This window comes from Siniperca chuatsi, linkage group LG14, assembly GCF_020085105.1.
Source record: "Siniperca chuatsi isolate FFG_IHB_CAS linkage group LG14, ASM2008510v1, whole genome shotgun sequence".
NCBI classification, from domain to species: Eukaryota; Metazoa; Chordata; class Actinopteri; order Centrarchiformes; family Sinipercidae; genus Siniperca; species Siniperca chuatsi.
The window spans coordinates 2,000,241-2,023,321 of record NC_058055.1 but is presented as its reverse complement, the minus strand read 5'-3'; the positions used below and the strand labels follow the sequence as shown (position 1 = coordinate 2,023,321).

At 42.1% G+C, this 23,081-nt stretch overlaps 5 protein-coding genes across 6 annotated transcripts in view; 2 read left to right on the top strand and 3 right to left on the bottom strand.

Moving 5' to 3' along the window:
* Window positions 1-3,952, bottom strand: part of LOC122888340 (heat shock cognate 71 kDa protein) — a 4,536-nt gene extending 584 nt beyond the window's left edge. The window contains exons 1-8 of the mRNA XM_044222682.1: window positions 3,798-3,952; window positions 2,518-2,727; window positions 1,898-2,103; window positions 1,664-1,816; window positions 999-1,554; window positions 650-852; window positions 258-456; window positions 1-178 (exon numbers count right to left, since the gene is read on the bottom strand). The exon at window positions 1-178 is cut by the window's left edge and continues 55 nt beyond it. Coding sequence (XP_044078617.1) covers window positions 1-178; window positions 258-456; window positions 650-852; window positions 999-1,554; window positions 1,664-1,816; window positions 1,898-2,103; window positions 2,518-2,722 — 1,700 coding nt within the window. The 5' untranslated portion in view covers window positions 2,723-2,727; window positions 3,798-3,952. The remainder of the gene's footprint in view (window positions 179-257; window positions 457-649; window positions 853-998; window positions 1,555-1,663; window positions 1,817-1,897; window positions 2,104-2,517; window positions 2,728-3,797) is intronic.
* Window positions 3,953-4,756: 804 nt separating this feature from the next.
* On the bottom strand, window positions 4,757-12,994 carry LOC122888342 (cytotoxic and regulatory T-cell molecule). Of its 2 annotated transcripts, none has more exons than XM_044222684.1 (11): window positions 11,820-12,994; window positions 10,049-10,189; window positions 9,758-9,910; window positions 9,473-9,592; window positions 8,562-8,714; window positions 7,831-8,064; window positions 6,848-6,898; window positions 6,579-6,644; window positions 6,256-6,402; window positions 5,871-5,972; window positions 4,757-5,157 (listed from the first exon to the last, which is right to left on the bottom strand). In XM_044222684.1, exons 1-11 carry the CDS (start codon window positions 11,863-11,865, stop codon window positions 4,982-4,984), a joined length of 1,389 nt encoding a protein of 462 aa, XP_044078619.1. In that variant the 5' UTR covers window positions 11,866-12,994; the 3' UTR covers window positions 4,757-4,981. The 2 variants fall into 2 exon arrangements, with proteins under 2 accessions (XP_044078619.1, XP_044078620.1); XM_044222685.1 differs by having other exon boundaries at window positions 5,871-5,957; window positions 11,820-12,990.
* Window positions 12,995-15,255: 2,261 nt separating this feature from the next.
* Window positions 15,256-17,808, top strand: LOC122888341 (heat shock cognate 70 kDa protein-like). The gene is made up of 7 exons (XM_044222683.1): window positions 15,256-15,465; window positions 15,636-15,841; window positions 15,930-16,082; window positions 16,169-16,724; window positions 16,866-17,068; window positions 17,262-17,460; window positions 17,540-17,808. Exons 1-7 carry the CDS (start codon window positions 15,261-15,263, stop codon window positions 17,791-17,793), a joined length of 1,776 nt encoding a protein of 591 aa, XP_044078618.1. The 5' UTR covers window positions 15,256-15,260; the 3' UTR covers window positions 17,794-17,808.
* Window positions 17,809-19,959: 2,151 nt separating this feature from the next.
* Window positions 19,960-20,841, bottom strand: LOC122888343 (histone H2A). Its single transcript, XM_044222686.1, has one exon. It carries the CDS (start codon window positions 20,743-20,745, stop codon window positions 20,359-20,361), a length of 387 nt encoding a protein of 128 aa, XP_044078621.1. The 5' UTR covers window positions 20,746-20,841; the 3' UTR covers window positions 19,960-20,358.
* Window positions 20,842-21,017: 176 nt separating this feature from the next.
* Window positions 21,018-21,887, top strand: LOC122888344 (histone H2B 5). The gene has a single exon (XM_044222687.1). It carries the CDS (start codon window positions 21,093-21,095, stop codon window positions 21,471-21,473), a length of 381 nt encoding a protein of 126 aa, XP_044078622.1. The 5' UTR covers window positions 21,018-21,092; the 3' UTR covers window positions 21,474-21,887.
* Window positions 21,888-23,081: the final 1,194 nt, after the last annotated feature.

Sequence of the window (23,081 nt, the reverse complement as noted above, 5' to 3'; positions counted from 1 at the left end):
TTGTCGTCATCACTGATCTTGCCAGCAAGCTTTTCGTCCTCCACAGTCGACTTCATGTTGAAAGCATATGACTCCAGGCCGTTCTTGGCCGACACCTTGTCACGTTGGACGTCGTCTTCAGCCTTGTACTTCTCAGCTTCCTGGACCATGCGTTCGATGTCCTCCTTGCTGAGGCGACCTGGGAGCAAACTGGAAAGTCAGAAATTGTGGCACAGTACATTTGAGACTGTGCTCGAATTTATCATCTCGAAGCTCACCCTTGTCATTAGTGATGGTGATCTTGTTCTCCTTGCCAGTGCTCTTGTCTACAGCAGAGACATTCATGATGCCGTTGGCATCAATATCAAAGGTCACCTCGATCTGGGGAACGCCACGAGGAGCAGGAGGGATGCCCGTCAGCTCAAACTTGCCCAGTAGGTTGTTGTCCCTAGTCATGGCACGCTCACCCTCATAAACCTGTCGAAAGTATACAGGGTTAGCAGAATTTTGACACAGTGGGTCTACAGTCATGCCAGTTATTTCGCTCAGACATCCAAGGAAGGTCGGGGCCATCTTTGGTCTTGCGACCTCTGGTGGAAACTACGAATGGCAGGAATAAACGTCATCACTGCAAAATTGAAAGACAGGTATAATGTGATGTTGTCCTCACCTGGATGAGCACACCAGGCTGGTTGTCAGAGTAGGTGGTGAAGGTCTGGGTCTGCTTGGTAGGAATAGTGGTGTTACGTTTGATCAGGACAGTCATGACACCTCCAGCGGTCTCAATACCAAGGGACAGAGGGGTGACATCCAGAAGGAGCAAGTCCTGTACATTCTCAGACTTGTCACCAGACAGGATGGCAGCCTGGACAGCTGTAAAAACAAGCCACTGTTAGGCCTTAAGACATTAAGCTATAACTCAAGTTTAGATCATGAACGGCCATGGCGAAGGCCTAGCTGTGCAGCTCTCACTATGTGAGCAATTAAGACAAGGGAACAAGTTGGCTGAAGACACTTACCGGCTCCATAGGCCACAGCTTCATCCGGATTGATGCTCTTGTTGAGCTCCTTTCCATTGAAGAAATCCTGGAGCAGCTTCTGGATCTTGGGGATACGGGTGGAGCCACCGACCAACACGATGTCATGAATCTGTCCTTTATCCATCTTGGCGTCACGGAGTGACTTCTCCACGGGGTCCAAGGTGCCACGGAAGAGGTCGGCGTTGAGCTCCTCAAAGCGAGCCCTGGTGATTGAGGTGTAGAAGTCAACTCCCTCGTACAGAGAGTCGATTTCAATGCTCGCCTGGGTGCTGGAAGACAGGGTGCGCTTCGCCCTCTCACAAGCGGTGCGCAAGCGACGGACAGCTCTCTTGTTGTCGCTGATGTCCTTCTTGTACTTGCGCTTGAACTCTGCGATGAAGTGGTTGACCATGCGGTTGTCGAAATCTTCTCCGCCAAGATGAGTATCTCCAGCAGTGGACTTGACCTCAAAGATACCATCCTCGATGGTCAAGATGGAAACGTCGAAGGTGCCGCCACCAAGATCAAAGATGAGAACGTTCCTTTCAGACCCAACCTGAAATTAAATTAGTGTTAACATTTTTTCCCCAAAGCTACTCAATTATGATGAATTGCCTCAATTTGGTTATGTACATCATTCAAATGTAATTGAAAGTTTTATTTACCTTCTTGTCCAACCCATAAGCGATGGCAGCAGCGGTTGGTTCGTTGATGATACGCAGAACGTTGAGGCCAGAGATCGTGCCAGCATCCTTAGTTGCCTGGCGCTGGGAGTCGTTGAAGTAGGCGGGTACCGTAATCACAGCATTGTTGACAGTCTTAAAGGAAATAAGTCAAAAATTAGCATAATTTTATCTCAAAGCTCGCAGTTGTTTCTCCAGAGATGTGAAATAACATACTTTTCCGAGGTAGGCTTCAGCAATCTCCTTCATCTTTGTCAGCACCATAGACGAGACCTCCTCTGGGTAGAAGGACTTTGTCTCGCCCTTGTACTCAACTTGAACCTTTGGGCGAGTGTTATCATTGATGACATTAAATGGCCAGTGCTTCATATCTGACTGCACAACGGTGTCATCAAACCTGCGGCCAATCAGTCGTTTGGCATCTGCAAAAGAAAGTGATTTAAAAAAAATTAAAAAATATATATATGCTCTGTGAGCTTCCACTGATAAGATCACTCAGACATCCAAGTAAGGACTTGGGCCATCTTTGGCCCTACAACTGGTGGAAACTACGAATGATGAAGATGGTCAGTGACGAAGTGTTTTAATGCAGATACTTAGGACTATTTAAGATTATTATATTATTCTTGCCTTGAGTTTAGAAGAGTTAAAACTTTAAGAAAAGTTTTACCACTGACAGGAGGTGCCAGTCTCTTTATAAGCAGGTAGCGCGTGCCTTTGAGGTGCTTAATTACTGTGATAATGTAAATTACTTGCTAAACATGTTGCTGATTCTAAGCAGGCAAGTATGACAAAACCACAATATCACTATTGTTTAATACCAACTTAATACTTACCAAAGACTGTGTTGGTGGGGTTCATGGCAACCTGATTCTTAGCTGCATCTCCGATCAGCCTCTCACTGTCTGTGAAGGCCACATAGCTGGGTGTGGTCCTGTTGCCCTGGTCATTGGCGATGATTTCAACTTTGCCATGCTGGAACACACCAACACAGGAGTAGGTGGTCCCAAGATCGATACCAACTGCTGGGCCCTTCGACATATTTCCTAAAGAAATAAAAGTTAATTTGTTAATCTCATGGATCCAGTGTGACTACCTTACAGTTTAAAGCTTGTGCCAACCAAAACAATTTCAGTCCATGACACTGACATACAAATACCATTTGGAACTTAAATATGAAGGAGGTAACGTAAAAGGAGCTGTATACAGGATAAGTGGTCACAGCATTTTACTGCAACAAACTCGAATAGTGACACACCAAATACATGCAGTTTTGATAGAGCTCTAGCAACAGCCAGACGAAGAAACGTATGATAGAACCAAGGTTCAGCAATGTGAACCAACAAACAACTCAAAATTGCATGACGGATAAACAACTAAGTGATGAAGCTGTCAAATGGACATTATCTTAGCAAACAGCATTTTCAGTAATAAAAAAGGTTTAAAAAGAAAGTGTCATTTGCACTTCTACACTTAACAAGCGTTTTATAGTGTAAATAAAAATAAGGGCGATCTTAACTACGCTGCAAAAGATTAACGTTAGACATTATGAAAGCATGGTGCTAGTTCTGGTCATGTGACAATGAGACATCAAGTTTAGCACGGAGTGAAGACCGGGAACTGCCAATAATGTCTTTCACATGAACGCAATAAAGCAATAAAAACATTCCCCGGAAAAGCTTGATCATGAACTGTAAGACAACTTGCAAACAGTTTAAATTAAGGCGCATGGCAATAGGCTTTTGTTCTGAATTTTTTTTTACCGGAAGTATGTTCATTCAGGGTAGCTTGACATTGGTTGTTCGAGAACATTCTCGAACGTCTCAGAATCCCTACCCCCACTCTGCAATGTTGCTAACATTAGCTAACGCTCGTGAGTAAGTCACAGCCCTGTCAAGCGTATGAATTATACTCCTCCACATTATTAATATATATCGTTTCCATTCAGCACCAGTAATTTAAAACCAAAAGTACACTTTGTATATCAGCACATACTAACAACGAGTGAGCAAAATACTAGTGCTATTCGCAACCCGCGAGGGATGTGGGGTATTTTACTTAGAATGTATATATATATATATTTTTTTTATTTGTGAATTATCCAAGAATAACTTACCGAATTGTTGGACTGTGGATGACTAGGTGTTGGGTCTGGAATGGACAGCTGCGAGGCAGACTTGTCCTTGCCGGTACGAGAAGGGAAAGGAGGACGGACAGTTTTCGGAACCTTATATATCACCGGCAAAGCAGCCAATCAAACGTCGAGTCTTTGAGTCTTTCCTCAACGGTCCACCAATGACGCTTAGTATCATTGATGATGTCAACAACGATCCAGCCTACTTCCTGTTTTATTATCTGTGTTTCATAATCGTCAATGACCGCATGGCTCAAGTCGATAGCTTTAGCTTTTTAGCTTTTAGTCTGGAGATACAAGGGAAACGACCCTTTCGTCCGATAATTTATGCATATAATTAGACAATAGAATGATCGTATTCTCTTATTCTATTGTTGAATTATTGAGTAAGTCTAAGTAGAACCCAGGCATATTTCGACAGGGGCTAACTACCCCTAGCCACCCGTGATTCATGAAAATGAAAAGAAACACTAAACAGAATATATTTTTGTTCCTCTTATTCTGTACGTCATTGTAGCTTTCAGTGAGTGCCTAACATCAGAATTAGTATGTTTTCAGCCACTGTAATGATTTAGGGATAGCCTTTGTCCCCAGTCGTGGCCAAGTAGCCTGACGTTAATATGATGCTCTGCATTTCATTTGGATGCGTTTCTGTAAAACTCAAGTTTTTAGCCTAAAGGCCTTTAGTGTTACCTGTGATAGGATACATCTCTATATTATACTGATAGAATCAACACTGTTATGTAAAAAAAAAAAAGACCAAACTCGTACAAAACAGTTTTCAATCATCTCAACTATGTGTGGAGTAGGCTACCATTTTATGAAGATGATACTTCGAGACGTCACGTCACATGATGATGCCACTTTATGGAAAACGTCACAAAAGACAGAAATAATATGCAAAAGCATTAATATTTCCCTTCAACATCACTCATTTCAAACAAAGTATGACATGATTTTCTGGCAAAATATAATTTATTGGTACATTTGAACACAAAATATATACAGTATTTATACAGTACAGTACTACAGTTATAAGTTACCATATTCTTTCTGTGTAAACATACAGTCTCTGTTACAATTGCAGCATAAAAGCTAATCAGCTTAATGTGTGGGCAATGAGCATGGTAATCGTGCTGATGATATTGCTGATATTTTACAGATTGTTACAGCTCTGTCTCCTTTATGTCACACTTGGCAGAAGTTAGTCCCGGGGCTTGAGGTTGAGAAGTCTGCTCTTTATTTACGCTCTCTGCTGCTGCCATTGCAGCTGTGTTTATCACTGAGGTTATCACTGTCGGTTCTTCAACAACATACTGTGTGAATGCCGTGTTGACGAGCCCTGTGAGAGAGAGAGCATTTTACAGTCAGTGATTCGTTGCAGGAACAGGTGAAACGACTTCTTTACACACTGGCCCTGTTTCTGTGGAATACCACAGACTGTGCTTGAACTGCATAAAGTTGAATTTGTCATGCTAATATTGAACCTGTGAAATAAAAGAAGGAATTTGTTGAATATATGAATTCAGGAACTGAAGATGCACATTGATGTGCACTAAAAGAAGGGTTGACCAGAAGTTAATGTAAAGTTTTTAATATATTTTTAATAAAATCAAATGTTTGGACATATTCTAATTACTGCAAGTGTTGAATTAAACTCGTAGTTTTGGATTGCTGTTTTTTATTCAGTTTCCTCATACATAAATCTGGGCACAAGTGACCTTTGTTCCCTGATTGACAAGTGGAAAGCATGTGCCTTTTCCCCAAGGCTGCCAACAGTGAACACTCACATGTAGCCATGTTTTGCTTCATTCATTCCCTAAAGCTAAACGTTGCATTCGATAATAATTACATTCAATTTCAACCCATAGCCCAAATTTGCTGTAAATGATCCATGTTTCGATTCACAAAGCATGTCATGGGAGCAGGAGGAATCTAGTCAGTCCAGTCTTTGCAGTTGCATTACAGTCTCTGCTGGCACAAATGTTTTTCAGTACATTTCTGTTTCCCTTCTGGTCAGAAGCCTTAAAAAGGAGTGCTGAATCATCTGCGTACCTCTTCGCCTTTGTCCTTGGGAGTTCCTCTCTTCCTGGCTTGATTTTGATTTACTGCTGTCCTCTGATGGATCAGAGTCTTCATTCTCTGTAACAATAAAAACTGTCATATGCGGTTTTAAAATAAATTAAAAAAAGAAAGTACTTGTGGCTTTGTGGTGTAACTACAAGGTCGAAATAAGAAAGTCTATGTATTTTACTGTTCATTGCAGCATTTTCTAGCTATGGGAAGATATTTCTGGACACACACAAAGCAGAGTCCAAAGAAAAAACAAGCACAAGGGATTTGCTTCATGGCCCTGAATAAAGTTCACACTAAGAGCAGCTTCAGTCTGATGTTGGTGTGATTAGATACCATGCAGAAAATGGGAATATGGTCTGCTTACCTCTTTTCCAGGTGATGTGCGCTCTCCTCAGCTTGATGGCAAAAAAAATGACCACCACCAGAAGTCCGAAGATCAGGCATGTCACCAGTAAGACCAGTAACGATGAACTTTCAGTTTCTGTCTGCATCTTCGGGTCATTAAAGCTCCCTGGGAATGGACAGCATGCTGCTAGTTAGTTCAGCAAAACTATAATCACTTTTAAAGCCTATTACACATTTTTACTATGCACATACAACAAGACAGCTATATCATCATCATTTTCATAGCAGAGGAGCTGAAGTTTAGTCTTAAAGATGCAGACACTGTGAACCGTGTGAACTTACCTGTTCTGTTTCCCTCTGTATGGTTATAGAATGTGATGTCCTCTTTTGTCTCAGAGACAGTCCAGCCTTTAAGGAATTATGGAGAAGGAAGATACAATAATTAACACAGACTTAAAGAAGTTGCAGCAGCCTAAGTCAACCCTATTTTCTAAATGGAACAACTCAACTGTAGTTACTCAGAATCACCACTAGATGGCATCAGACAGACATTTGTCAATATCATTTCTGCATCTCTGTAATCTGACAATACAGTCCACTGGATATCATACCTGTTGTGCTTGTTGCATTACTGATGGTGTCATTCCTCCTCCTGGTTGAGCCTGATAATACAGAGGTGCTTGAGTTATATACAAAAAATGAAGATATTTTGATAAATAAACCTCATGAGAAGTCAGAAAAGGTTAATTTTCTAAAGAAAATTGTTTCCATATTGCATAAAGACAAGCAGAAGAACAACTGAATGTTATTGAAGAAGCTCGGAACTGTAGGTTCTGTGTAACTTAATGTCAAAATTGATTCATCTCTGACAAATTGTTCTTTCATGTTTAAAGTTAAAAACCTCTGGGTTCAAATATTTAAGAAAATGTGAACAGCAGCCGTGTATGTCGGAAAAGCTCTTCGCCTACATGGAGCCTCACAATTCCATCCCCAGAATTTATGAATACACATAACAAAACTGAGTTTCACACTATGCTCTGAGACTTCCGTCACAGGAAACAGATCTTGTGGTATCAACAACTACAGTGGTGGTTACATGACTGATATGCATTGAAATGCATTGAAATGCATTGAAATACACTGTGAAAGCTGAGATATCTGCAGTTTCCATCCCACATGCTCACAGTTTGTGTAATATATTATACATTTATCATGCAAAGCAATAAATAAAGGAAGTAGCATAGTGTAAACCCATTTAAGGTTCATTTATCCACCTCATTGTTTACGGTGTGCAGTTTACTTTCCTTTTTTAAATACTGTAAATGTAGACAATATTGTATGTAATATGTTTGATGAATATTGAGTGTTTGAGGCATGGCATCATTTACAATTTGAACTGATGTGAAACTTATTCTGCCATGCAACATTAAAATAACTTTTTTATTGTTGTTTAATGACTTCTACTCTTTCTTTAGGACTGCTTGTTTCGTGTCCCTCATCTCATCTCTGCATATGTCATCAGATAGGGAATATTTTGTCACTTAAAGCCCATGCGCCAAGAAAATCATATACAAGTGAAAACAGTTTCACTCACCACTAATGCTGAGATGTGACCCTGTGGCTGTAACATGGTTCAGAGGAAATCCAGTGGATGCTGTAACCGTGGCGGGAACAGCTGATAACTTTACAGAGCTCTCTGATGAAGGCCCCTTCACGTCTCTGGTTGAAAGGTACATTGTTGTTCTCCCATGTCTGAACCAGCCAGGTGTTGCTCCCTGAGGCTGAGCGGTGGGTGAACTGATGGTGGTTGTACGGCGGGACTTTGTTGCTGTGACAGAGAGCGGGTTTACATTATTAATAAGCAGAAACAGCATTCAATTCATAGAAAAGCAAAGTGAAAATTCATGTAAAACAATCTGAAAATCAGTTTTTGTTTTTCAATTAGAATACAGGAAACCAACATACAAAAAAGACAGCATACAGAAAGAGGAAATTACAAATTACAATTTATTTTGGTCAGTTAAGTTTCACAGTCTGCTGTGGACAGTGTCGTGGAGGAACTCATGAGAAAAAACCCTCTCCAGTGCTTTCCCTGTTTTGTGACAACACTTCACAGTTCCTCAAATATCACCCTTTATGCAGAAGTACGTTAAAGTAAATGTTAAAGTTTTGGTTAAAACAAGGGTCATTTTTATTTATTTTATTTTATTTATTATAATTTTGATACAGGCTTTTCTAACGTTATAGTCACTAAAATTCAAACTGGGAGAGAGCGAAAGAGAGAGACAGAGAGAATTATTTTCACATTAGATGAATTGTACTCACAGTGTCCAATTTTGACAAAACTCATCAGAGGTCGTGAGTGCAGAGCTGGATGGCGAACAAGGCATTTAACAGTGACTCTGTTCTTCACTGACTGAAGATTTAACAAATGCATTGCGACATACTTTTTATCTTCTTGTAGGACTTGGACCAGAGCTGTGGAATGGGACAGATGTCATTAGTATCCATTTCTGAGCAGGTGTGCCAGCTCACACACAGCCACCGTAATACATAATAATAGGCATTGCCGAGACCTTTGATCAAAATCACAATTTATACTTTCCAAAAAGAGTTTGAACAACTAATCTCCGTCATTAAAGGACAATCAAAAAGGAATTTCAAAGGTAATGGCCGTCATCGGGGCTTGAATTAACATCTGCCAACCCACTAACCCACCAAATGTGGGTAAAGATTACTGTTACTGTGGGAGGTAGCGTCATCAACATGAGCCCACTCTGTGGTTGCTGAATCTAATTTTAATACACCTACAAAAGTGCAATTGCAATGACTGGTACAAAGTGCTGGGTGTTCAAAAGCAATGACATGTGTCCAAGGATGCCTGCTATTTTTGTTCATATATGGGCACCGCATTATGCACACAACTATTGGATAAAATTAAACATTTCAATCAGAAGGTCACATTGGCTGTTTCATCGCTCTAAAACAGCTGTGCCAGTCACAGAGCTGCAAGACAAATGCCTCATCAAAGGGAACATTTTTGCCCTGGTAGTTCAGCATAGCAGTGCACAAGGTACAGCACCACAAACATGCAGCTAAAGATGGCTGATGATGCGCCTTTGTGAGTCAAATGCATGTTATGTTACTTTCTTTGGCTCACTTTGGTTCACTTCTTCATTGCAATATAGCTTTTGCCATTTATTCCAAGTTCACAACATTAGTTATTGCCAACTTACGAATAATTTCAGGCTCGTGATTCAATCTCCAGAAGATCTGGGGAGGATAGTGGTTCCCCTCCGCAGTGCATTTTATGACAAACTTTCCTTCATGCTTTGCTACTGTCATTTTGGGGAAACCTTTAAAAGAATCAACACCAGAGCAAATGTTAATACAGTATTATGAAATGCTCTTCCAACTTAGCCTGGAAGCTTAAAGCTCTAGTAGTAAAGTTACTAAATCATTGTCAATGTCAATGGCTTCAACAATAATGTAATCTGTGACCCAGTCAACATTATACTCACCTAACACTGTCACCTCCACTTTGTTTTCTCTTGTTTGATGGCCATACTCAGAGCATGTGTAGGTGCCTCCATCTTTGAAGGTGACATTGGAAATACTGATGGTGAATTCTGACTCAGACAGTTTGTTGAGGCTGTAGCGTTTGTCCTTTATACCTGGGAACGAGCGAGGGAAAGTAAAAAGGTGTTTAATATAATATATTCAAAAGTCTTTTTGGCCCAAACATCACACAATTTGTGTTGCTGCTCATACATTTGTTGATGTGACTGAAGCACAAGATATGTCATCTTCACCTTTATTGTGATTGAAGAACATAACGTATCCTTCAGGGTTCTTCCAGTCCACATTGGTCTTGTGAACATTTGTAATTGGGCATCTTAAGTTGACTGTCTGACCTTTTAGCACAGTCACACGCTGCCACACTGCAACTGAAACTGCAATCAAATAAATAGGAACATTTCCTTGAAAATTCCCAATGAGAAGACAATGTCATTTCCATGCCATATAGTTTGATAATACATGTAACATTTCATAAAATGACACCAGTTCCAGGCAGCTACCCCACTGCCCTTCACGAATAGATGAGCAACCGTCGATTGGAATTAAAAAGTCAAGTCAAATATGTTTCCCTCCCTCGCACACAGAGGTGTCCGAAGTTGAAACCCTGTTTCTCACAGTTTGACTCATCTGTTCCTGTCTGTGCCACTGGCCTGGGACTGTGTGTGTGTGTGTGTGTGTGTGTGTGTGTGTGAGCTGGTGTGACAGGGGGAAAAAAGCTGTTCTAAACTGTACTGCAGCTACAAAATAAGCAGCCCCCCGTCACACATCTAATGCCTTTCTGATTTGACAGGAAGTAATGTGGTCAGTCCTTTCACGGTGAAAGAGAAAGTAATGGCGGATGTAAGAGAAATATAAATATGCTGTGGGCTGTTGACGGGGGCTTTGGGTGCTTTTTCTTTCCTATGGGGTGAGAATGACTAGCTGTTTGGAAAACACAATTGTGGGGGCATAGTGTGAGGGCAGTTGGCTTCAAGGATCAAAGGTCATCAAGACATTTTCACATGCGTGGGTTGTGTATTAAAACCTAACACAGCAGCGGCGGAGGGCCGCCCACCCTGAGTCTGGTTCTGCTCGAGGTTTCTGCCTCTTAAAGGAAGTTTTTCCTTGCCACTGTCGCCAAGTGCTTGCTCATGGTGGGAATTGTTGGGTCTCTGTGAATAATATTATAAAGAGTTCGGTCTAGACCTGCTCTATATGAAAAGTGCAATGGGATCATTTCTGTTATGAATTGGCGCTATATAAATAAAATTGAATTGAATTATTAGATATTACATTTCTTTAACTGAGCACTGGAACAAATGTCTGAAAACCACAGAAAATGACTTAGATACGTATTTTTTACTGTAAGGCACCATGCTTTTGAGTTTTCTCTAGACTTAGTCACTGGGCTTCAGAAATGTTTTTGAATTTTAATGCCTGATTTCTAAAGAACATTTCATTCCACTGGAAATACCATAGGCTGTGTAAAATATTTGCATCACATAATAGCAAATACATTGATATATGCAGTATATGTTTATAAACATGCATGCATGCGTACACATACATAAATTGGCAGAATGAAATGTGTAAAATATAATTAAATGAAATGAAACATGGGGAAATTGGATGATAATTCAAATGGGGATGCAATTCATCATATGTACTGCTGACTAAATCAAAAGCTTTCCATATAAAACATACAAATCTAGTGCCTCAAAAAGGCTGAGCTCAGGCAACAATGCTTTTTACTGAAGACAAATGCAGCCGTTTGATCTGTCAGAAGCATCAGAGTTTATAATTTCGTCCTAATTTTTCTTAAGAAACCATAACATTTCGAAACATCACACATTGCCATAGACAAGTATTGTAACTGCCATTATTTTAAGAAGTCATTACAAAAGTAATCACTTCCAGTAGGTTCATGTGCCGTTTTTAATGATCAGATTCAGTTTTTCATCTAATTTCAGCATTATCTACTTTTCATAACAAAGTAATTCAAGTATTGAAAAGTAAAGGACTCACCCTGTATGAGTAATATGAAGACGCTGAGCTGCAGCTTCAGTTCCATCTCTGTCGCTCAATAACAATCACACTTCGACTCTGCTGCGTTTCCTCATCACTCGATCTATTTCTACTCCACTGAGGGACCTTCCATGACATCACTGCCCTGTGGTTTCCAAAGGCTTTTTGATTCAAGGGATTCTCATGTGATTACTACTGTAAAAGTTCAAGGTTTCTGGTTCAAGATTCATACATATGACACCCCTGTTTCGACCCAAAAATCATTTTTAGTGATTTATTGAAAAAGATGAAAAGCTTAATTAACAATTAACACTAATAACTAACCCTAATTAACACATTTCACAACAAAAACAAATTACAGGTAGACTGTATTTCACAGCTAAATGTAGGAGAGACATAATCATTGTTATTAGTTACATTTGTGCGTTTTCTGCTATCACAAGTCAACATGACATGTAGTGAAACTAGTAACGGCTAAATGTTCAGAACATTTCAGGGTGCTTGGTTTAGCTAAAACATAATGCTTCATTGTGTATCAGAAAGCCTAAAGGTCTTAGTTAAATCAATTCCTCTTCAACTTCAGGTTGGGGGGCTGTAATTCTAACCACCAAGCCACCATGTCACTGAGGTTAACTGCTTTGCACAGGACTAGGGTTTCCTGAGGAGAGGTCTACTTAGCAAACACCACCTGTGTGAGCTGGAAAGTCTTGTGAAAGCAGGAAGTTGTGAAGGAAGCAATGGAAACTGACAGCATTAATTCCGACAATTTTATTCTCAAGAAGAATAAAATGTATCTCATGTTGGGTATAATTTTAGCCATGCTAGCGGTGGGGCGCAAGGGATGGCAATACCGGTCGTCCACCACTCCGCTTGCCTTCCCATAATGTTTTGTCATTAAGTTAAATAATATTATTACAGTGGTATGGTCTATGTTTGTAACAGATGAAACATGAGACTGCAACATGTTATGTAATGATGCTAATACACCAGCACTGCTGCTGCAGTTGGCCTTGTGAAGGAGGAGCCAGGTGACCAGGTGACCAGGTGACCAGGTGACCGAGACTCATTAAAAGGGCATACAGTCAGAACACAGGGACCTATGGCTGGCTGTGTCTATAAAAGCTCTTGTAGTGTATATATAAAGTCAAGATTTACTCTAACAGAATTATTACATGATAAGTGATACACCGTATAACAATTCGGTGTCGTCCCTCATTCGTCCAGGAGCGTTCCATCGTAGAAAAGGTTTCAGTCGTAGTCATCTGGACCTTTTCTCCGACCGTATAACAATATACAACAACACATGACTGCAGTTCAGATAAAACAGGATGGAGCGGAAGATAAATTCACCTACATTCAATTTACCACTTCCTTATTTGTGGAATACAGCTTGACCACCTTTGTATGCTGACATGATCAATTGTCATCTACAGCAACAACAAGATTTTGTGACAATATGGTGGATTGCTGTTTACAGTATATTGATCATAGTTTCTCTAATGATGATGCTCATGCAGTATACTACAGTATAGGCTGCATCACTGTTACATCTACAGTTAATTTGCAGCCATGTATTCATTTCTAGTTTTTCAAGGCAACAGTGATAGTTAGTTGCTCTCTGAAAGAGTTGCCTGTACTTCTTAGCAAACCCCCGCCTACACATTGAGGAAAGCCCTAGAACTTTCTCCAGCTATTTCTTTAATCTCTCTTTATTCTGAGAGGGGCTTTTTAACAGCTGTCCAGGTTTTAGCCAATCAGAGGACGACTGCTCAAAGAGCACGTGAAGACTGAAAGAGAATGTGCTGGAAGCTCACTGCTGTTCTGCAAGCTGATTGGCTCACGGACCAGTGGAAGCTTGTACAGACGCATCTTCTGCCTGGATTCGTCTGGCGGAGCGGAGGCAGACTGCAGCTGCGCGAGGCCACAGCATCATCCAGGTAAAACGAATATCTCTGAGTAGGCTCATGCACAGCTGCTCCCAGTCAGCCCTTACACCGTGATGCTTCTTACTGTCAAAGAACCCAGCCGACACATTGTATGTACTATCGTGTCTGTGGTACTAAATAGTGAATTTATAAGGACATTGTTAATGTTTTTCTTCCTTTCTATCACAATAATATTCCTATAATATTCATTAGTAGGCTTACGCATATAGCGGGATTATATATAGTCTAGGGCCTACTTCATATTAATTTGCCGTCTTTATTCCTGTGATATAATCTAATCACACAAAAAAGATTTTGAATTAAGAAGTTGATCATTTGTATTGAAGGTGTTAACCAGCTGGCCGGCTGGCCTCTGCTGCTGCAGGTAGTCTGCCCCAGACGGGCCAGGGTTAGAGTAGCGTGTCGGGGCACACAGTCCTGCAGCAGAAATGACCTTTATACAGCCTACAACGAATTTGCAGCAGCAAATACCTTTTGAGGGAAACATAATGTAAAGCCAATTACGTTTTCTATTAACATAATGAGGAAATGTTGTTAATGAACACCAGGCAAGCAGCGCAAATGTTGATACTGAACGCATCCATAAAATGTTCACTGACAATTCATTTGTTTTCCGCAAAAAAAAAATTAATTAATCAATCCACTATCCACTTGTAGTGACTACAGCATTAGCCTACTGCCTTGCTGGGATTCTGGTGTCACAGTCCTGCATTTTGTAGGCCTGTGTCCGCCATCCACCCCTCCGTGTCAAGGGGACATACATGTAGTGTCTCATTCACTACAAGACACGTTGTCTCTGAACACCATGTTTGTCACCACAACGTAATTATGAAAACAATGTAGTAGGCCTAATATAGGCTACAAACATGATTTTAGGAGACAGGGCTGCCTGCAGGCTGTACAATCCTGCTCTGCACAAAAATATGCTTCATCAGTTTACGCAGACAAGTGTAGAATGCAGGAGAGATTTTGGAAGGATTCCTGATTGATGTATGCAACCGAGACTATCACAAATGGCCTTTTTAATCAGTTGCCAAGACCGACTTTCTACGCTATTTCAGTTCGGAATATGTTGTGTTTCTACAACCTAAAATGGGTGCCTTCCACTGACATCTAATCCGTGGCAGACACTGTAGGCTATTCCATTAAACCACACTATAGCCACCAGCTGACAGGTGACATCACAGTTAGGGTTGAAGAAAATTCAGGCTGATTTTGTGCTCACTAAATGCCTTTATGAAAGGTACAGTATATAACAAAAATGCCATTCTTATAATGACAATTATAGTGTTTACTGTTCAAACTGAACTGGATCACAATGTTTTACTGTATGGCCTATACCACAATGGTATACCATACTTGTAAGATGTAACTAAACCTAAAATCACTTGATTAATATATTAACATGTGCAGACTTTACGCCCTGATCACTGAGTGTTATCGCCCCCTGCTGGAATAACATTAACATGAATTGTTTTACTTTCCCAGAGCAATCATGTCGAAGGGCCCAGCAGTTGGTATCGATCTTGGGACCACCTACTCCTGTGTTGGTGTGTTCCAGCATGGCAAAGTTGAAATCATCGCCAATGACCAGGGCAACAGGACCACACCCAGCTATGTGGCCTTCACAGACAGTGAGAGGCTGATCGGAGATGCAGCTAAGAATCAGGTTGCCATGAACCCCACCAACACAGTCTTTGGTAAGGTTACAGCAAGGTGAAGGGATATATGTTATGAAATATTAATTTATCCCAATTATTACATTAATCACTGTCATGTGTTAATATGATGTGGAAATGTAAATTAACTAGAAGTATGTGAACAAACAGCAAAAACAAGTATTTCTTTACATATTTCCTTGGGATTGCAGATGCTAAACGTTTGATTGGTAGACGATTTGAGGACCCAGTAGTTCAGTCTGACATGAAGCACTGGCCATTCAATATAATCAGTGATAGTGGACGCCCTAAAGTGGAGGTTGAATACAAAGGTGAAACCAAAACCTTCTACCCAGAAGAGATCTCTTCCATGGTGCTGACCAAGATGAAGGAGATTGCTGAAGCCTACCTTGGGAAGGTACATTAATAACAAAACAATAACATGATGAGCAGCTATCAACAGTACTGCCACAGTATACTTAAAACTCCGCTCTTCGTTTTTTCAGTCTGTGTCAAATGCTGTTATCACAGTACCTGCATACTTCAATGACTCCCAACGTCAAGCAACCAAGGATGCTGGAACTATATCTGGTCTAAATGTGTTGAGAATCATTAATGAGCCCACTGCAGCAGCTATCGCTTATGGCTTGGACAAGAAGGTGAGATTTTGGTCAAAAGTAGGTGTACCATGATGTATGTCCATCCGCACCTGTACAACTGTACTCAAACTTGTCTTATTTTCCAGGTTGGGTCTGAAAGGAACGTTCTCATCTTTGATCTTGGTGGCGGCACCTTCGACGTTTCCATCTTGACCATCGAGGATGGTATCTTTGAGGTCAAGTCCACTGCTGGAGATACTCATCTTGGCGGAGAAGATTTCGACAACCGCATGGTCAACCACTTCATCGCAGAGTTCAAGCGCAAGTACAAGAAGGACATCAGCGACAACAAGAGAGCTGTCCGTCGCTTGCGCACCGCTTGTGAGAGGGCGAAGCGCACCCTGTCTTCCAGCACCCAGGCGAGCATTGAAATCGACTCTCTGTACGAGGGAGTTGACTTCTACACCTCAATCACCAGGGCTCGCTTTGAGGAGCTCAACGCCGACCTCTTCCGTGGCACCTTGGACCCCGTGGAGAAGTCACTCCGTGACGCCAAGATGGATAAAGGACAGATTCATGACATCGTGTTGGTCGGTGGCTCCACCCGTATCCCCAAGATCCAGAAGCTGCTCCAGGATTTCTTCAATGGAAAGGAGCTCAACAAGAGCATCAATCCGGATGAAGCTGTGGCCTATGGAGCTGGTAAGTGCCTAGCTTCTTAACCAAACATATTAGAGCTCCAGATATAATTTTCACCTGAGAAATGTTTTTGATGAATGGTTAACATGAAAAACGTCCACCGTCTGTCCCTTTCAAAATCTAACCAGTCATCCTTATTTCCAGCTGTCCAGGCTGCCATCCTGTGCGGTGACAAGTCTGAGAATGTACAGGACTTGCTCCTTCTGGATGTCACCCCTCTGTCCCTTGGTATTGAGACCGCTGGAGGTGTCATGACTGCCCTGATCAAACGTAACACCACTATTCCTACCAAGCAGACCCAGACCTTCACCACCTACTCTGACAACCAGCCTGGTGTGCTCATCCAGGTGAGGACAACATCACATTATACCTGTCTTTCAATTTTGCAGTGATGACGTTTATTCCTGCCATTCGTAGTTTCCACCAGAGGTCGCAAGACCAAAGATGGCCCCGACCTTCCTTGGATGTCTGAGCGAAATAACTGGCATGACTGTAGACCCACTGTGTCAAAATTCTGCTAACCCTGTATACTTTCGACAGGTTTATGAGGGTGAACGTGCCATGACTAGGGACAACAACCTACTGGGCAAGTTTGAGCTGACGGGCATCCCTCCTGCTCCTCGTGGCGTTCCCCAGATCGAGGTGACCTTTGATATTGATGCCAACGGCATCATGAATGTCTCTGCTGTAGACAAGAGCACTGGCAAGGAGAACAAGATCACCATCACTAATGACAAGGGTGAGCTTCGAGATGATAAATTCGAGCACAGTCTCAAATGTACTGTGCCACAATTTCTGACTTTCCAGTTTGCTCCCAGGTCGCCTCAGCAAGGAGGACATCGAACGCATGGTCCAGGAAGCTGAGAAGTACAAGGCTGAAGACGACGTCCAACGTGACAAGGTGTCGGCCAAGAACGGCCTGGAGTCATATGCTTTCAACATGAAGTCGACTGTGGAGGACGAAAAGCTTGCTGGCAAGATCAGTGATGACGACAAGCAGAAGATTTTGGACAAGTGCAACGAGGTCATCAGCTGGCTAGACAAGAACCAGGTGAGAATTGGTGTTGATTAATTAAAGCAACATAAGTTTTGGAATATAAACAACATGAATATCATGTTCCCTCCACTTATGACTCCACTGGCCTATCAGCATGTCCATTCTTGCCTGCTAATTGAATTTAGAGCTGGATATTGTAAAACCTTGGTAGGGTGGGGGTCTATACATTGGTCACCACATACACAGTGTATTTGCTTTAAAGATGCGTACAAAGAGAATTTCCAAAAGGATAATAAACAAAACTAACTTAACATTGCTTTATGATCTCAGTATAGGAAAACTGCTTTAGGTAGTAGGAGGGTTGATGCCAGAGATAGTGAGGATTTCCCCAGATTTTTTCAACGGGTCTAGGACTGTGCAGGTTTACACATCTGCTAAGCCATATTAGATATTTCATTCATGTCATCAGAGAATGGTGATGTCATGTGTAGCCTCTAGTGTTTTGTCGGGCTACATTATCCTCATCTGTGATGCAACAATAACAGAGTTTAAACTGAACCTTTAACTGTCAAGTATTTCCTACTGAATATGAGAATATATGATGTGATGTCTTTGTACCAGACTGCAGAAAAGGATGAATATGAACACCAGCAACAAGAACTGGAGAGGGTGTGTAACCCCATCATCACCAAGCTGTACCAGAGTGCTGGTGGCATGCCAGGTGGCTTCCCTGGAACTGGTGGTGCTCCTGCCGGCGGAGGATCCTCTGGACCAACCATTGAGGAAGTTGATTAACCAGTGTCTGTGGCTGGTTCATATCCCTGAATCCTGGACAAGCATGAACATTCCCAGAGACCTAATACATAAATTCAGACTGATTATGATAAGTGATATTTGCTGTGTGAACATATGATCTTAAAGCAAACACTGTCTGCACATTAAATGTCATGTTTGAGCCCAGAATAGTAAATTATGACTGAAGCATGTGTCATGACAGGTGTTTTATGCTGCTTTGTGCTCATGTGAACACACATACTCAGCCAGCGGACTTACAGTTTGTGAACATTCTTGCATCAGTGAGCTAAATTCTACGGTGAAAAAAAGTCGTGAATTTGGAACTATACATTTGAATATTTTATGTTAATATTGATAGCAGTTTTCTATAAATGAAAATGACTGTAGTATTGTCATTGAGGTTCTTTGGAAGGTTTTGTGATTCTAGGCAGGACAACATACTGTACTGCTAAATAAATTAGAAAATTAAGCTTAAGATTACATTTTTCTGGATAAATCAGTACATATGGAAATGACTTTTCTTTGCTCTCAATGTCAGCAGAATAGAACTGTGCTGCAACAACGCTAAGGTGAGTGAAATATGTTGAGTTTCCCCACCCTGACCTCCCTAAAGGCAGGCAGGAGGTCAGTGAAGTATACAGATCATTAAGTATCAAATTATACTGAATCTTAATATTGTGATATTGTTTCTACAGTAGCCACTGAAAAGCTGTAAGCCTCACTAAAGCCTTGGCATCTGAATTGTCAATTTGTTCCCAATAATTCTGAGGCGGAGCAGAGAGGCTGAATATGTAGGAAACAGCAGCATTGAGACTTTCAAAAGCAGCCATCATCCTCCGACTGCAGAGGTAGTGAAGGGATGTTTCAGGACAATACAAATGTCACTTATTGTTGGAGAGTAATCCTACAGCCAGAGATTCCCCATGTGAGTTGTGGCCTATACAAACAAACGTAAAGAAAAATCTAATGTGACATGAATGCGATCAGTCAGGCCCAGATTTGCAGTCGTAGTCATGTTTGCTCCTACATTTCAACCGAACCACAGATTCAGTTTGGTCAGCTCGAAAATCAACATGTAGTAAGCTATAAAAGCTGTTCCTTCAGCTACAGAATTAATACCCACCAGTTACATAGTGGCAGAACTAGCTCCAACGTTTCCACAGAGCTCCTAACAACCGCAGCAGTGAATCAAAGATGATCATAGTTACAGACAACCATCATGAGCAAAACATCAACTGTCAGTTTCCTTAAAGGAGTGTCATTCAGACTCTCACTCCGAAAGAAGGCACTGCGATGGAGTAAGCCCTCCTAATGGGAATCAACTTACCTTAGGTGTACAATTTAATTCAAGAATGCACGCACACACACACACGAAAAGCTGCAGCCCATTCTCACAAAGACCAACAGCAAAGTCCCCGGATGACAACAACAAAGATGAAGACTGAATGTATTCGCCCCGTGCCAAAAGGCTACATGACATTTATTGAAACATGACATGAACAATACAACAATTACGCACGTTTTGTAGCAGCTTTGCAAGACTAAAACCAACCCCTCCCTTCAGAATTGGTCCATATTAACTGATTTTTTCCACGGCCTTCCTCATCCATAAGCCTTCAGAACGCGCCTCCATTTTCCCCAGCCAGCGCCGCCACAGTGGCGGCTGAGCAGTCTGACTAGTCCCGATGATGAGCGAGTCTATGTTTCCGTTGTAGAAACAGCCACACCAAACACTGCCCCCTGTTTGAAAGGTTGATTATCCAAAAAAACGAACACGGATATGAAAAAGTGGCTGGCTCCGAGGTGAGCCCTTTGTCCCGGCTGAACCCGGGCCTGCGGAGTCTTTTACTTGCTCTTGGCCGGTTTCTCCGTCTTCTTGGGGAGGAGGACAGCCTGGATGTTGGGCAGCACTCCTCCCTGAGCGATGGTCACACCTCCCAGCAACTTGTTGAGCTCCTCGTCGTTACGCACGGCCAGCTGGAGGTGCCGGGGGATGATCCTGGTCTTCTTGTTGTCCCTGGCCGCGTTGCCTGCCAGCTCCAGGATCTCAGCGGTCAGATACTCCAACACCGCCGCCAGATACACCGGAGCCCCAGCGCCGACGCGCTCCGCGTAGTTGCCCTTGCGCAATAGCCTGTGGACTCGACCCACCGGGAACTGGAGTCCGGCCCGGGAGGAGCGGGACTTGGCCTTTGCTCGGGCTTTGCCTCCGGTTTTCCCTCTACCAGACATGACCGTTAGAAAGTGTGATTCTTGACCGAGCAGAAACACTGCGAAATGGCCGCTGCCAGAGCTCGGACCTTTACGTAATGTGCGCTCCTAGTGAGTAGAGGCATAGCCTATAAACCCCAACGGCTTCTCCGATTGGGCGAGTGAAACGGAATCGCACGAGCCAATAGAGCAGCGCGTCCTCCGGTAATGCCTGTCCTCTGGTGGAGGATGGGCCAATCGCAGAGAAGGAATGGCACACATGCATTTGCACAGCCATGTTATAAATACGGGACAGTTAATGGGGCGGCATCGTGCGCTGTGTTTCTCCCCGCTGCTCTGTTGACGTTTGTAGTCTGCGATAGACAAAAATGCCCGATCCTGCAAAATCAGCCCCTGCACCCAAGAAGGGCTCCAAAAAGGCCGTGACCAAAACCCAGAAGAAAGGCGACAAAAAGCGCCGCAAGAGCAGGAAAGAAAGCTACGCCATCTACGTGTACAAGGTGCTGAAGCAGGTGCACCCAGACACGGGCATCTCCTCCAAAGCCATGGGCATCATGAACTCCTTTGTCAACGACATCTTCGAGCGCATCGCCGGGGAAGCGTCGCGCCTGGCGCACTACAACAAGCGCTCCACCATCACCTCCAGGGAGATCCAGACCGCCGTCCGCCTGCTGCTGCCCGGGGAGCTGGCCAAGCACGCCGTGTCCGAGGGCACCAAGGCCGTCACCAAGTACACCAGCTCCAAGTAGAGGCGGACAGAGGCTCGACATGAGGAGGGAAACACTCAATCAACCTCCTCCCCCGTGTCGGGGGTAGACTTTGCCAAAACTGCGTTTGTGATTTTGCACCATTGTCGGTTTTCGAAGAGCGTGAATGCCAGTTGAACCCAGGCCTTACGTGGAATGTCTTAAGATCCAGTGGAACTGTAGCCTGCCATTTTAGGTTAAATCAATGTTTATTTTTTCTGAGCGGTGTAACGTTTTTAACAGATAATTGAATACATTCAGAACGAATGTAAGTCGGTGCTCTTCAACTGTGGAAGTCTCCTTTGCTTTGCACCATTGTAATACTGATTTGAATACATGCACCTTAATTGTGAGTAGGCTCATGGCAGGCCCTACAGTTGAAACAAAGATTGAGATTAAAGCTGTGACTTACTACCAGTGAGTAGTTTTGTTTCTGCCTGCAGTCTGCTCAAATTCCTTTTCTCTTGATCATCTAGTGAGACAGTTGGCCTGGAAGTGCTGGAATAGAGCAATACCAAATGTAGCCGAGTTAATATGGGGAGAGGTACACTCAGTTATTGCCGGCAGGTACTCATAATTGGAGTGTTTGCCAGTTAAACTCAAATCCAGGCATTTAGTCCAGTGTGGTTCAAAATTGCCTTGAAGGCTTCTGTTGCGTATGAGCTAAATATTCCTCTCTGTAAATATCTTTCACACTTTGATGATGATAAATGGTATAAAGTGGTGATTAAAAAAAAACTGAATTATTTGCAGAATTAAATGTCTTTGCATTACTCCAACATCCTCATCCTCCTCATTAGGTTGGACATTTGAATCAGTGTAAAAATAGTGCATTCAGACTCCCAAGGAGAAGTATTATTGGTAAAGTGTACATAATGACTCAAAAAACGAAGCCCTCGTGCAGCAGAATGTACCCTCAGTGTTGAATTATGTTATTTGAATAGTATTAGGCAACTGATGTATTAATGTGTAAACAGTATTTTAATGTTGTAGCTGTTCAAGGACAAGTTAGTATGAACTACACTGTATACATTTTTGTAAATGAATCTATACAGTATCATATTTTTATCTGCAAAGTAGCTGTCAGATACATGTAGTGGAGTAAAAAGCACAGTGTTTCCCTTTGAAATGTAGTGAAATAAAAGTCAACAGTAGTGTGAATTGGACATATTCACGTAAAGTACAGTTCCTTCTGATTATATTTAAGTGCTTCCACCAATGAACAGCAGATATTTTGACATGTCAGAGCAGGAAAAGCACAGGTGTGTGTCATTCATAGCACTAACTTGTGTTTGTGTGTAATGAAGTGCAGTGATAGATGACACAACACCAAGGTGCAAGAAGGTCAAAAACAAAAAGCATAAAATTAAAAAAGGAGGTTCGGCACACTTTGGTTAAATGATAAAGCCAAGCTTCTGGACACTAGACCTTCTGGGGAAATGTTTGACAGTTCCAGAGCTTATAATGAAAAACGTAGTTGCCAAGGTCCTAGAAAGCTCCACAAATACAACAAAATGAATGAATGCATTTTATATATATACATTTTAAAAACTGAAATAAAAAGAAAAGTGGAAAAAAATGGAGGATAAATCAATACGGGAAATCAAACTA